At 40.9% G+C, this 15,596-nt stretch overlaps 3 protein-coding genes across 4 annotated transcripts; 1 reads left to right on the forward strand and 2 right to left on the reverse strand.

The window, feature by feature from the left end:
• Positions 1 to 619: 619 nt before the first annotated feature.
• On the reverse strand, positions 620 to 2,476 carry LOC115150956 (retinoid-binding protein 7). The gene is made up of 4 exons (XM_029694816.1): positions 2,298 to 2,476; positions 1,404 to 1,582; positions 1,065 to 1,166; positions 620 to 964 (listed from the first exon to the last, which is right to left on the reverse strand). Exons 1-4 carry the CDS (start codon positions 2,368 to 2,370, stop codon positions 911 to 913), a joined length of 408 nt encoding a protein of 135 aa, XP_029550676.1. The 5' UTR covers positions 2,371 to 2,476; the 3' UTR covers positions 620 to 910.
• A 42-nt stretch (positions 2,477 to 2,518) lies between these two features.
• On the forward strand, positions 2,519 to 5,155 carry LOC115150954 (uncharacterized). The gene is made up of 6 exons (XM_029694815.1): positions 2,519 to 3,085; positions 3,479 to 3,541; positions 3,669 to 3,748; positions 4,148 to 4,278; positions 4,411 to 4,477; positions 4,589 to 5,155. The coding sequence occupies exons 1-6, from the start codon at positions 2,880 to 2,882 to the stop codon at positions 4,666 to 4,668; spliced, it is 627 nt and encodes a 208-aa protein (XP_029550675.1). The 5' UTR covers positions 2,519 to 2,879; the 3' UTR covers positions 4,669 to 5,155.
• LOC115150953 (GDH/6PGL endoplasmic bifunctional protein) lies at positions 5,148 to 12,370 on the reverse strand. 2 transcript variants are annotated; one of them, XM_029694813.1, is made up of 5 exons: positions 12,228 to 12,370; positions 9,278 to 9,953; positions 9,052 to 9,169; positions 8,641 to 8,910; positions 5,148 to 8,347 (listed from the first exon to the last, which is right to left on the reverse strand). In XM_029694813.1, exons 2-5 carry the CDS (start codon positions 9,926 to 9,928, stop codon positions 6,999 to 7,001), a joined length of 2,388 nt encoding a protein of 795 aa, XP_029550673.1. In that variant the 5' UTR covers positions 9,929 to 9,953; positions 12,228 to 12,370; the 3' UTR covers positions 5,148 to 6,998. The 2 variants fall into 2 exon arrangements, with proteins under 2 accessions (XP_029550673.1, XP_029550674.1); XM_029694814.1 differs by lacking the exon at positions 12,228 to 12,370 and adding an exon at positions 11,759 to 11,808.
• Between the last annotated feature and the right edge of the window lie 3,226 nt (positions 12,371 to 15,596).

A 15,596-nucleotide genomic window follows, 5' to 3' on the forward strand; every position in this document is an offset into this window, starting at 1 on the left:
AATCTCCCACAGCTTCTCGCATCTTCCTCATCACATATTTCACATTCCCACCTCTCTTTCCATCATCGGCATACAATGCCAGACCCACTCCCTGTCCCTTAAATATGTTATCTATCATCAGGGTGAACAACACCAAACTAACCACACATCCCTGAGGAGTGCCATTGTTCACTTCAAACCCCATTGACAATTCTGACCCCACCCACACCCGTATGACACGATCAAACAGGAAGTCCATGATCCAGTTATACAGAGGTCCCCCAATGCACTCAACTTGATCCCTTGAAGTTCTTTCCTCCTCGTCCATTGTTGTTGACATTTACTGCTGACACTGTCATGTTAGCCAGCTAGCTAGCTAGTAACGTTAGTGGATAGCACACGTAGCAGCCGCCACACCGGTTTACTCGAGGAATACACTTCTTCACCAGATGATATTTAAAACAGAAAACTATAGAACATGTACAATTGTTTCTAGAGTAATGGGCTCGTTAACATGGAACCATCTTTATGAGAAATCTAATTACAGTAAACTTGAAAAGTTGGATGGTGTCATTCAATCAAACCAATAGGCCTGCAGCACCACCTGCTGGGTTGGAGTATTACAACACGATACAATAAATTTGAATTATGGTCCAGTGCTTTATTGATGGTAGTGGGTAAATCACATTTATTGTAGATAATCATGAACTATCAAGCCACTCAAAAATAACAATGGACATACAACTCCTCAATGCACATCAAGCATATGATTACCATTGCTATTTCTATTAATGATGTTAATATGTTTGCTTCAAATTCTTTGGCTACTCAAAGCATGCGTACCATGAGCATATCATTTTAGTGATACATTTCTGATTGAAGCATATTTAAAAAAATATAAGGTTGCAGAAATATTCTGGTGAAAGCATGGTCAAGCACTCTTTTTATAAATTTGCTTGCAGACTTTATCCTCACAGGTGAGTTCCTATAAGAGAGAGAAACGATGCATAACAGTTAGGCCTACTGATGCTTTGTCAATGTCACCAATGTAGTTAGAAGGAAGATATGAGTACATGCAAAAATACCAGATAGAGCTCATTTCCTTCTATCCAGTGCGTCCACCCTCTGTTCTTCTTCTCTCCCTTCTGAACGCACACTAGTTTATCATGGTCCCAGTTGACCACCGTCTGTTATAAAACAGAGCATTTATCAAAATGTGCAGTGTAGACCATTACTTTCAAACACCTGGGAAGTAGCTGCAGCTGGCTTGAAATAGGCATATGGATAACTCTGTTACATGTTGCTCTAATGAAGCCCACAGTTCAATAAGCAGCAAGGAGCAACATAAAAAAAAGTTGTAATCGTCATGATAATCATGACATCAATGATAAAATACCATCGCCCTTCGGATTACACGTGTTTACCTGGACTTTTCTGTTATCCATGGCTTTGGTCACCTCCTCAAACTCTTCCCCAATCTTGAATGAGACTGTGTAGTTTTTGAAGGTAGTGAGTGTCTTGATGGTGAAAGAATCACTGTCTTGTTCAATCACTTTCTGCGGCTTCAACATGTTTGCAATCTTGCGTGTTGCAAAATCAATGCCTGTAGGGAAAGAAATTCTGCATGTGTTACAAATACATCCAAAGAGACAGAACAGTCCTATCTATTCTCAATAGGCTACCGGTGAGCTATGGTATGAATCCTAACTCCAAAGACAAGGCTTTTGACAAATTTGAATTCTTCAGAATGTCTTTCGAAAGAAGTTGCCATTCATATTGTATGGAGTTATCATTCATTAGCCCGGTTGTCATCTCTGTTCAGCTATTTCGTTCCACTCCTTGGCACTTCTGTTATTTGTCAAATGAGTGGCAAGGAGTGGAATGTTAGCTAAAAAGACTGCCAGGCTAAGAATTCATAGCTACTGATGAACATAGAAGGAATTGACATCTGAAGTAATTCTGACACAGGTTCCCCCCATGTGCCCCATACATTAAAAAAATGAATTATAGAGTTCCAGACAATATGAATCACATACATTTTATTATCTACAACATTAAAATGTGTTTTGAATTATTGACAGAAATGGAAAAGGAAAATTATGAAATGTTATGGGTTTGAAAATGTATCTAATAAATGAATCAAATAAAATGAATTTCAGTTGAATGAAACGGCACACTGCCTAATGTCATTATGCATGAATGAATTACCAACAGCTAATGAAAAATCAAGAAATAGGCAATATTAATGTAATCAAAGTCACTTGCCTAAAAACGTGAGAAAACGTGTGCTTCAATAAACAAGTAAAGAGAGAACTTACCAAGAGCAACCATGTAACCTTCAAAGTGTTCATTACTAGTCATGTCCCATGTGCCACTGTAGTCGATAGGCATGGTGAATCCTCGTGTGGCACTGTCAAAACTTCAATTGAAAGCAGTTGTTAAATGAACCGATTTAAAGTCTCTGGGATGTGTTGTGCTATGGCGTGTTAATATAGGGCAGGGGTCATCTTTCATAGTTGGTAGCTATTTTGGACAATAGAAGGGGAGAGAGTAGCCCAGTGGAGAGCGGAACATGACTTTTTGCACAATTATATGACGAAATAACATTTGAGATAAGCGCTTGCAAATAGAATAGGCTGTAACGCATGTACACACTCTTTGGTTGCTCTCTTTCCAACAATGTAAAAGGCCACTATAAATTAGAGCGATATGCAGTTTCATTCAAGGTCGTTAGAGCGCGCCCGCAATCAAAGACAACTATAACCCCAGGGTTAATTATTATTATTTTTTTTAAATTGATTTAATTGATTTATTTTTTGTATTTTTATTTTTTTTACATTTTACGGTAGTGGTCGGTCGAGGAAATCTGATCCCTATAGGCAGGCCAGTGGAGGCCACGCATGGACAGCCCAGGGCATGATGCAACGCGTGGCCGGGGGATTATTTTCACAGTAGTCAGAACTGGAAAGGATGTGTCATCAAAACTCATCACCTCTCACTTATTTTACAGAGTTTCTTCATCTATGCTGACAATGCTACATTACGCCTTAGTATACATGGCATATCATACCAGCAGATGGCTTCCGAGGGATGAAAGGTTAAAATTGTAAGTTTTTGAGATGTAACGGTCTAGTCACAGAGCCATAGAGATTGAGTCTAATTTCTACCGTATGTCTATGATAATGATAACTAGTTATTTGAAGGCATTCTACTTTTATTGTCGACTTTTTGTGTCAAAAATGATCTGATGGGGATTTCTTCTTTTTTTTGTGCTATTAAATGCGCCATCCGAAGCTGTCAAGACTAGAGTTCACTCTAAATCTGTTATCTACTTTTGTCTTTTGTCTTTTTTTGCCTGTATTCTGCAATTCAGTGTTTAGCTGAGAATGTGTACAAAACATCCTAACTGATAATAAACCATTGATATATGTTTTCTATTCGTGCCTTATTCTAAATGAGCATGAATCTAACTCCAGTGTTATAAACTTTTTATTTTCAGTCAAATAATTAATGCAGTCTTTATGGCACTAGTTCTCATCCCTCAATTGTTTGTGCTAACCAGGTAAGTAAATGCAAACGATACAATATGTCAATATTTTGCTACTAAAAGCTTCACATTTTAATTCATTTGGACTGCATGTTACATGTGTACTAAGTTAAGGTTCTGATTGAGAGTTTAAATCCCTCAGGCCCAAATCTTCTAGATACTGCCAGCAGCCTCTTCTGAACAATCTCACTGCCTTCATTGTCCTGTCCTTCATGGCAACAGGTAGGCTAGAGAACGTCTAGTCATAGTATAGAGGGAGTACATCCTGTTTTGTGAACATGTCTTGGCAACTATTTCTAATAGTTTTAATGGGGTGTGCTCCTCGCTGATTGTTTGGCTTTTGTGAAAAGCAATGTTTGATCACGTTATTTTAGCCAAGATCATACGTTGATTTGATTATGATGAAAGAGAGATGGCAGTGGAGATACACTTGATTCATTCCCATCTTCCCCGTAGCTTAATCCGATTGGGATATTGCGTTCATTGCAACAATCTAAATGTATGTATGAAGTATGTATACATATTTTAGTTATTGGAAACCACTTATCACACATCTACAAATGGTAGGAGACACAGGTAATTGGCACCTGTTTGACTGATGAAATTCTGCCTCCTGACTAGGTTTTGCAGTAACATTCACACTGATAGACCCAGTGCCCCAGAGCTTCAGGGCAGCCTACCATGGGTTTGGACTTGTATCTTTTGTCCAGGGACTATGCACCATCGCCCTGACTCTGACTGCACAACAGTGTGTAAGTAGCATTTGAGAATATCCCAATTGTTCAATACTAATAAAATGATTGGCATTATGGTATGGTCAAGAGGTTTTAATGCTCCAAAGGAAATGATGCATAAAGCATTTTGGAATATTTCTGCATTCGCAGGCGAAAACAACTCCTGAGCTGTACTATTTGTCCCTTGTTCTATCATTGACTTGTATCCTGAGTACAGGTAGGCCTCCACCACAACATGTTCTCCAATCTCTCTGATCCAGACACATCATCTTTCCTGCGGTAGTAATAATGCACATATTACAGAACTGATGCTTATGTTTCTTCTCAGCCTTCTTCTTGGTGAAGGGAGGATTCTGGGTAAAAACCAATCGGCTACCCAGGCCTTGCCAGAGAGGGAACAATGGCTAACTAGTCCAAACAGTCTACAGCTGCTCCCGGTTGTAATTAGATATGTGCCATAGACCCATCCATCTATAATTGATGCTGTTTCCAGGCTACCACCAGCAAGCGATACTGTTGCACGGTATGGTGACTAGTGTAGTATGTAGTGAATTTACATATCTAATTTCCTTCATTTGATACACTTGAAATCAATTGGTGTGCATATGTTTATTTGCATTCAATTACTTCGTTTTGAGACTCAAGTTAACTATTAAAATGGCTACCACTATCATATAGGGGCATATACATTTTTCAAGTACCCAACGTTTCTGCTTAAACATTCCTTTGTTTGAAATCGCACAGTTAAAATAATCTGTGCAGAAAGGGTTGTGAAAGCTGTAGTTTATTTCCTTCTGGTAAAAGTGATTAACTGTTACATTAATTCCATGTGTGCACAGTATGTAGAAAAATGGTGTTAGGTCCCCATATGTATAAAAATAAAAATAAACAATTGTAAATCATTTATTCATAGACTGTTTGAACCCCAAAAGGAACAAACCACACGTTCACTTAAAGCATTCAGAATAATCAGGTGCTATAACATTTGTATGCGCAAACATCAAAGTCAAACCTAATTACATATTTTTCCCAGGCAAAATAACCTTCAGCTAATACATATATATTAACATACACCTGTCCGTATAATGAATTAAGGCAACGCAGTGAAGCGGTCGAACTAAACTTCATCAACCCATTTTAAATCCATTTCAATATCCTAAAAAGGCCCTTTACGTAAGAGGAACTCTAATTCAATCCACAAATAAAACATCTATGAACTCAGTTAGTTACACACTTTGAAATCGAATGTTGTGCAGTGAGCAGATGTGTGTGAATGCCAGTGAAGGACATCTCAAACGAGGAGACTCACAGTATCAAAAAAAGTACTTTGTTTGGAAGGTCACAACGTAGTTAAGCATTTCACTGTACTTGTGCATGTGACAAATAAAACTTCAAACATCGAAGACATCTTGTAAGCACCATTTCACTCACATTAAGTGATTCTCTGGTACTTTTGTATACTTTTTAGCCAGTAGTTCTGAAAGTAGCACTCATGAGCCAAAAGTGGTCCCCGAAAATTGCATACAACATAACATATGTGCACCACGTTATTGCTCATTCTCTCTTTCTCTGCTGTGTCCACTGAGAAGTTGGGCCCACCCTGCAACCTCATTGGATAATGCCGGGCAGGCCTCTTGCTAGCTGTCACTCAAATGCGAGGGGCTGAAGCTCATTGGCTAGAACTCGAATTGCTACGGGGCTGGCCTAAGAGGGGGAAATGCAGGGAAAATGGCACTGCACAGGTTCAAGAAAACAATCACTTTTAAACTAGGCTTTAAACGTGGCTAAAACAGTAATTCTACTCATAGATTATGCATGTATGAACTACAGATTGACACATACAGCTCAAATCGAGAGGTTTAAAAAATAATTTCTAAGTCGCCAAAGTACCGGAGCATGTCTTTAAAAGAGGAAGTATTAGGAACTACTGGGCTGGATCATAGGGGAGAATACACACATTAGGGTCAAAGGCTGTGGAAATTGTACATTTCACATAGATATCAAATAATACATTAGATAATTTGATTTTGATTTTCTTTATCCACAAGCATAGATTAAAACAAAGGCAGCAATGGATCATAATATGCTTTTTATGTCATTTAATGTACTGGACAGTACATTATGCATTTTGATTTCAATTGTCATTGAGGCACAAATACAATAATACATGGCTATAGTCTACATTATCTGTCGACCATAGGAGCAAAAGGTCCAAATCCATTTACCATAGGGACATATATGATTGAATGAAATTTTAACCAAAATTGTTGGTCTTTCACAGTTTAAAGTCCCCTATTAACAATACTATTCTATGCTGGTTCAGTGTGGAATGGGTAGCTTTATGTGAAATATATACTGTTTTTACAACTAAATAAAATCTAGTTATTCAGATCATGAGTAATGATTAAAGACTAACAAACTTCCATATCCACTTTGCTTTCCTGAGATGTCCATTTGGTAAACACACACACACACACACACACACACACACACACACACACACACACAAATAAATCACATGAACCCCTACATCCTGTATATTGAAAAATAAAATATATGCCAGTATACCATATGTACTTCCATACTTTAAGGTGCCCAGAATCAACAGAACGTCATCATTACTTTACATTCTTGGTCAAAATACAGCAAAATAGTAAAATTACAGCAAATCATTCATTTCCATTTAAATGTACATCATTTCATTGCTACAGTATCACAGAGCCAAAAGCAGCTGTTTGCTATCCTAAAAGAGCATCATAGTCTATGTACCATACTAGCCTGCCACTGGTTGGCCGGATACCAGTGATGGGCCACTTGTTTGGGTTGTCCTTGACTCGGCTGAGCTGGGTGACCAGCTCATGTTTGCTCTTACCCATCACCAGCACACCTACTTTCTGGGCCTGGTTGATAGCCCTAACGGTGAGGCTCATACGCTGGTGAGGCTTGGCTGGGCTCTCGGTGAGGGCTACCAGACTGTCCCCATGGGCGTCAAGCTTGCTGCCTGGGAAGAGGGAGGCGGTATGGCCGTCGTAGCCCACTCCTAGAAGGACAAAGTGGAAGCTGGAGGCGTTAACCAGCTGGTTGATGTCTCTCTCATAGAGCAGCGCTCCACTATCCTCCTCCACACATAGCCGCTGGTTCATCTGCACAGGCATGGGGTGGATGTTGAAATAGGGCATCTTTACATGTTGGAGCAGGTGGTCGTGCAGGGTGCGGAAGTTGGAGTCCAACTCTGTGAGAGGCACGCATCGCTCGTCCACCATCCACACGTGGGTGTCCCTCCAGGGGAAGGAGTAGTGGTGGCGGGCCAGCCTCTGGAACAGAGCTAGGGGACTGGAACCCCCGGAGAGGGCCAGGTGGAAGCGGCCTCCCTCCCTTACCGCTTTCTCCGCTGCAGCCTGCAGGTCTGTGGCCAGCCGCACGATGAGCTCCTCGGGCCAGGCAGACACCATTTCAGCGCTGCGGTACTTCCCCTGCATCACTTGGAAGCTCTCCGCCCCAGACCCGCCCATGTGGTCTTGGGTGATCATGACCACAGCCTCATTGGCGAAGGTCACTTCCCGTCCCAACAGTTTGAAGTCCAGCATGTTGCCATTGTCGGCTCCCCCGGGGTACAGGCGGGGGGAGGTTTTGGCCAGACCGTGTAGGAGAGGAGTCCAGAAACCCCAGGAGGCTAGCAGGTTCTCAGTACTGATAAAGCTGTCCTTCCGGCCTTGGAAGATGTGCAAAATGAGTTCTGCGTAAGCCTCTCTCTGCACCGTTGGTGTCAGAACATAGTAGTCAGAGATGGGCATACCTAATACACTGACATCTTTGTGTTCCGTTACCTCCTTCCACTCAGTGTCCATCAGGTCTGGCTTGAACAGGTTCTTACTCACAAGAATGGCTGGGTACTGCAGAGTGCCGTGGCCAAAGTAGAACACAATCTGCTTAGGCTTGCAGTGGACACTCTTATGGCTCTGGACACAGAAGATGTCATTCTTGAACAAAATGCGAGCATAGCCTAAGCGCTCATCCAGCATCTTCCCTGAGGTCAGGATGATTGGCATTTTCTCGTACTGGGCAATGTCAATATGCACCATGATACCTGAAATAGAAAAACAAAAAGTATGTTTCATCACTGAAACCCCCCGAATAATCTATGTATCGTATCTCTATGGCTGTCAAACAATGAAAAAAAATTGAATAAAATTTTTTTTTTTTAAATGATGCACTAAAATTACAAAAAGTTAACTCGAATTTACTGATTAACTCTGTCATATACTAATAACTAGAGATGTCAATACAAATTCCTCCTGTTATAGTACTGCCAACTTTTTTTATTCATGCACAGGCTCAAAGAAAGAAACTCCTATAGACAAACTTTCTCATGTCACTTACCAGCAAAGGTGGGGGTGAGGCTGTAGTACTCCTTTGTTTTGTTCAGTTCTTCCTGTACCTCTAGATTGTAGTTCTGGTACTGACCAATGGTAGCACAATTCCTGTCCAGGTGCTGCAAGGCACTGAAGATCTTCAGCTTGTTCCTGAGGACCTCCTTCACGTCGCTCAGGTTGGCTGGGAGCCCCATGGTCAGAAGGGTCATGACCTCAGTCAGGTGGTTCTGTATCACGTCTCTGATCACACCGTACTGGTCATAGAAGGGAATACGACCTGTGACAAAAGTAGGGTAAATAAAACACCTCATGACAGGTGATGTTACTGGCACCATCACAGTCTTATAGATTGGGTTACTACACATGCTTAAGAGAACATAAAATATGAAGTGGTCAGTTTTCTGGGACCACACAGTACCTCTGGCATCCAGGGTCTCCTTCAGTACAATCTCCACTCTCTCAATGTGGTGCTTGTTCCAGATAGGATCCAGGTGCTTACTGTTCTCCCTTCTGAATGGCAAAATCTTAGAGACAACCTTTTGAGTATAAAAGCAAACAATATAATTAAAACAAAGATCTGCCTCACGGGGGAAAGTTTTCTGTTAATGTCTACAGCGGACTGATAAGGAAGCCTAGTACATCACCTGCTTCCCTAAATAGTGGTCGATCCTGTACATCTCCTCATCCTTGAGGGAGGTACCCAGTTGAGTGGACAGTAGTTGGGCACTACTGAAATCATGGCCAAACGGCTTCTCCAGCACCACCCTCAACCACGCCCCGTCGGTCGGTCTGCAGCTGTTGTTGATCCTTTCTGCAATGTCCGCATAAGCGAAGGCTGGCACTGACAGGTAGAACAGCCTGCCTGCCTCCACTATGCCCTCCTGCCTCAGCTGCTCTGTCAGGTGTTTGCCCAGGGCCTGGTAGTCCTCTGAAGTCTTCAGCTGCCTATACTCTGCCAACTTCAGAAACTGCTCCTTCACCAGGGCGCAGCGCTCCACAGACAGCTCCCGAGGACAGACCACTGCCTTTAGCGCCTCAAACAGGAACGGCGTGGCCTTATCTTTGGGCAACAGGCCACCGCCATAAAAGGAGAAACTGTAGCCGCTACTCACTTGGCTAGCGTACAGATGGAAGAAGCCCTGCCACAGGTACTTCTTAGCCAAGTCACCTGTACCTCCCACTATGACCACTGACACGTGCCCCACCTTCGGTGCTCCCTTGGTCTCCTTGGCATAGCCTCTCTGGGCACACACAGTGGCCAGGAGCAGCAGTGTTGCCCACACAACTTTCCACATTCTCTGGTCCAACACAGATCAGCTCCTACAGGAGAGAGAGACCGAGCGAGACAGATCAGGAATAACTTCAAAAAGGTGATTTACAGACCTGGTTTGGATTGCTAAGTATTCAGTTGTTATTAACCCATAATCACAGTGGCTGATTCACTGGCTTAAAAACACATAATGATTGCAGTTGTGGATTGGTTTTCTGCCAATGCAAGCAGGATTTCTGGGAGGCAGCCTAGCCTACTCTTAATACTGTGGCATATTTGGTTTGTGGGTGGAAATGGTCAGCTCTTAGCTATACCAGGAACTACAACATATGGACACCACCACCTTCCTTCTACAGTCACCTCCACCGTCACATGTCTGTGTCATAGATAGATCAAGTCTTTATTTATTGTGGCAGAGGCAACTCCTTTGTCAGTAGATAACAGGCCAATCCTGTTCTCTACACATTTCCGCCTTCATTGTAGTGGTTGAACCTTTAGGCCTTCATGTTTTGGGTTGAAGGTTAGAGACAACAGATCAATGGAGAAACACTGGTTTCTAGATTGAACCCATTCAAAAGGAGTAAAGTCAATATTGACAAGATACACAGAAGAGGCATCTACCGTAAATGGTTTGCGTAACTTTACCGAAACATTTGAAATCATAGTCTAGTATTGATCAAGTTTACACAGCAAACAACAAAGGTCATTGCCACTGAATTCTCCTGTGAATCATACTATTGGTATGGATGGACACTAACATTTTTAGCTGATGCATGACGGTGAGTCAAGATTTGGGAGTTGTGCGATCCCAAACCACCAAGATCACAGCTCTGGCTGCAGGATGTTGACCTACCTGCAATGTTAATGTAGGGTAGCCTAACACATTTTTAAATAAAGATTAACATAGGCTGGCTCATTCGGTGTGAACATAAATTGACTTTTTCAACTTTGGATAACCAAAGCCTTCTTTAAGACACTTTTGAGGTTGCAATATGTAACTTTTGGGGAGACCCAACCATATTCACATAGAAATGTGAGTTATAGATCTGTGATTCTCATTGAAAGCAAGTTAAAGAAGTGGTACATCTGTTCTATGTGCATTATTTCTATGCTTCCAGTTCTTAAGTTTTGTTTTTTGCGTGTTACTTTTGGTTTCGTACACCAGCTTCAAAACAGCTTGGCCCATAAAACTTTTACAGATGCACAATCGAGAGCATCCTGTCGGGCTGTATCACCGCCTGATACGGCAACAGCACCACCCGCAAACGCAGGGCTCTCCAGAGGGTGGTGCGGTCTTGCCCAACGCTTCACCGGGGGCAAACTACCTGCCATCCAGGACACTTAACAGCACCCGATGTTACAAGAGGGACAAAAAGATCATCAAGGACATCAACCACCTGAGCCACGGCCTGTTCACCCCGCTATCATCCAGAAGGTGAGGTCACTACAGGTGCATCAAAGCTGGGACTGAGAGACTGAAAAACAGCTTCCATCTCAAGGCCATCAGACTGTTAAATAGCCATACACCTTAGAGGCTGCTGCCCTTAATATACAGACTTGGAATCACTGGCCACTTTAATAATGGAACACTAGTCACATTAATCATGTTTACATACTGATTTACTCATCTCATATGTATATACAATTCCACTGTATTTTAGTCAACGCCACTCCGACATTGCTCGATTTAATATTTCTTAATTCCATTATTTTACATTTGTGTATTGTTGTGAACTGTTAGATACTACTACACTGTTGGAGCTAGGAACACAAGCATTTTGCTCCACCCGCAATAACATCTGCTAAATATGTGTATGTGTACCAATACATTTTGATTTGAAATGATTTAACAAACCTCTTCTGTATAGTGTCTTTATCCACTTCATCCAAACTATAGGATAGACACTGAATAAGAAATTATAGCCAGATTATGGATGCTATTTCCTACAATTATTCCATTTAGTCTGATAAACAAAAAAATGTACAAAGAAAAGACCCCCTCAAATATGCTGCACTTGTCATGAAATGTCCTCTCTACGGTGGCTTATGGCGCTGCAATATGTCACGTGAAGTCCCTATTGAAAACCATGTGTGCTAATGTGCATGGCCATCACTATCTATGCCCATACAATAGGTCTGGCAGTTCCACCTGCTAGCTGTACAACTTTAGCCACAGCATGCCGTTGATGCATACAATGTTACCCAACAAAAGCTTTTCTGTCCATTTACTACAATCACAATAAAGTCCGTTTCTATACCAAATCCCTCTCACTCAAACTATTCAATCGAACCTAGTCTAAACACTGTATGGAAATGTAGCGTACCTGTTCCCGCAAATGTCGAGTTCGATGAATGATCGCATAGTTCAATATCTCTGTCAAAAGATAGACTAGGTCCTGGAGCAGTCACGTGACACCGGAGGCCAGCGTGACACATGCGCTTCGCGATAAAACCGTGGGGGCGTTTGAGTGGTTTCAGCAATCGACTGTAGACAAAAGTGGGAGATGTGAAGTTTGGGGGGAGGTGCATCCGTGACAACCGAAAGTCGGACACTAATGTGGTTTTCAAACAGCAAGGTTCAGATCGACACGGCACTGTTGCCATTGTTTTATAAAAGTGTTTCTTTATAACGTCGAAGTAAACACATCACACACACTCACAAACTGAAATGATCTGTGTCTAAGTGAGAGAGAGCGTTATATATTACATTCATTTGTATATATCCCCTGTGTAAGGCGACTTGAATCGCGGCAAAGTTGGTTCCTGTTTCAGTCTTGTCTTAGGTGACGTGCGTGTGGGTCAAACAAAAATACCCTAACGACAATAGAGCCTCCTACAATGCAGGCGATGGCTGCAGGATGCCGTTAGTGAAGAACAACTGCAGCAACTTGTATTCGGACAATTTGTATCCCCATAATGCAAAACATTTTGAAAGGCGGTGATTAAACAATGGTCACCAATTTGACAATAGTGGTCAGCTTGAATGCGTCCCATACGTTTAATCCAAAAGCATAATCGTTCAGTCAATTACATTTGAATCCTACACAAACAATTAGGTTGTTTGCAAATATACGTTTTAATTTTTGTTCCTGTAAGAATTTTTTTTTTTAAATGTCACAAGAAAATAATAGTGCGGTTGTTGACTTGAAACTGCACATTAAAAGTGATGGCTGAGTGTTTGCAGTTTGAAGTTGAAAAGGAGTAACAGCCAACAGCGCAGGCTGTAATTAAAACATCTTCCAGGACACAGGCGACTGCGTGAAGGACCTACACATCACCTTGCATTATAAATAACTAGCCTACACATTATAGAGCTCGGAAATTAGTTACCTGTTGGTTCGTTCAGCCATCCCTATGTGAAAATGGATGGGGAATGAATAGGGGTTCGGAATAAACACAGAATGCAAGGACTGAATTAACACAGGCTTCTGAGACCTTGAGGCATTTATCCAAAACGCACATTAATTGTTTTCCTGTAGGCTTTGTTAGTGACTACAAAATGTTAGTGGCGGCGTTAGTGTCTACAAAAAGACGCATTACTATTTATCTCTATTTGTAGATAGACCTTTCTCTCTTTTCCGGGTTGCCACATCTGTTTTGAGAAAATCTGTATCTGTTTAAGGCGTATGGTCAGGGTTGCCATGTATGCAGTTTTCCTGAAATTGGTCTACTGGTGGGGAGAGTTGGAGAGATGTGTGTGATGAGAGCGTTGCAGCAGGCAGCTGAGTCACGTAAATTTCGATTTTTTAAATTGATTTTTTATTACCAATGTAGAAAAGTCTGTATACATACAATAAGTACATAAATAGACAATGATAACATATGCTAGGAGGTACAACAAATTACAAATTATACAAAGACCTTAAAAGAAACACACATATTGATTGTTTTAACAGCTTTCTTATTAGAAGAATGTAGAATGGTCTTAATGTACTGCTCGAATTCCTTATAGAAAACACGGAAGTGTGTTTTTTTATTGGTGAATTTACATTTATGAATATGAAATTTTGCCATTAGCACAATTAGATTTATGAGGTAATTGTTTTTCTTGATCTTTATTACGGTTAAGGAAACCCGAGCAGCACATTCTCCCATAACAAACAAAAGTCATCAAGAATATTAACAATTATAAAACTGTGAATATCTTTCCATAATTGTTTTACATGTAGACAATGCCAAAATAAATACGAAACTGTTTCTGGATGCTCAACACAAAAAGTACAACCAATGTTAATGTCTTTTTTGAGTTTCTTCAGGTAATGATTCGCAGGGTAATACTTATGGATCATTCTGAAAGAGACCTCTTTGACCTTGTTAACAAGCAAGTATTTGTGTGGTAATAACCAGACTTTTTCCCAACAGATATTAGTGACCAATGTATTACAGTAACTTTTAACAAAAGGAATGGATACAATATCCATTTGAAATAAAGCACGTATAGATCTGTTGTTCTGAGGGAGAAAGGAGACACATATTTTCCCTATTGGGAGAGTCAACTAGATTAAGCGAGGGTAGGTCAAGAAGGTGAAGTCTGGCTACACCTCTAAACATGAGAGTTCCAGATGGAAGCTGAGGCACGTAAATGAGAGGAGACAAAGCAGCAGCGCGCACATCGTGACAACTTTTTATCAATTGTATCTGAGGCCTCGCACTTTCGAATCAGCATTTCCACTTCCTCCAGAATATTAATGATGTCATGCTGCTAGCCAATGTGACTGTAACTAGATTCGCTAATGTTGTTAGTTAACTATAAATTGTGGAAAGTAATTTGGCTATCCAGGTAGCATGGTGGTTAGAGCGTTGGGCCAGTAACTGAAAGGTTGCTAGATCCAATCTCCGAGCTCACAAGGTAAAAATCTGTCGTTCTGCCCCTGAACAAGGCAGTTATAATCCAAAAACAAATGAAGGATCCAATGATATTGGTGCTTCATGTTATGTCTGACTACTGCAATCTGTTACTGCTTGTCCCTGTGCTAGCTATCAGCAACAAACGTTTGACCCCACCCACCTTTTTTTGTCCATCTGAGGTTTGACAGTCACACACGGAATACAAACGTATTTCATTTTTGAAGATCGTAAGAAATATTATATAAAGTGGTACCAGCACATGTGTTGTAACACTTTTTGCTTCATGCTATATTTGAGACAAGCTACTGATGATGCAGTGAACAATATACTTGTTATTCATGTCATGTTAAAATTGTGTTGATAAATGTTATAACTTTGTAATTATATTATTTAATTGAGCATATACAGTTACTACATGAGTTATAATGCTATTTACTTTCCTCATGAGAATGGAGACAGACTACACCATATAGACATACTGACAAGCGGCATGTGCTTTTGTACATTAAGTTATACCAGCTCCAGAAAAGAGATCAGAGACTCTACTGACTTCTATGTCATCTTTACTAAACAACACAATTGACAATTGAAACAATTAACACAGCAGACAAAAACAAGGTTTGAACACTTCAAAAATGGCTTCACTCCTGCTCCTCAATAAAAGACACCTGGGAGCCAGAAATCTTTCTGATTGAGAGGGGGTCAAATACTTATTTCCCTCATTAAAATGCAAATCAAGTTATAACATTTTTGACATGCGTTTTTCTGGATATTTTTGTTGTTATTCTGTCTCTCACTGTTCAAATAAACCTACCATTAAAATAATAGACTGATCCTTTCTTTAT

The sequence above is a fragment of the Salmo trutta genome, chromosome 16 (assembly GCF_901001165.1).
Source record: "Salmo trutta chromosome 16, fSalTru1.1, whole genome shotgun sequence".
Lineage (NCBI taxonomy): Eukaryota > Metazoa > Chordata > Actinopteri > Salmoniformes > Salmonidae > Salmo > Salmo trutta.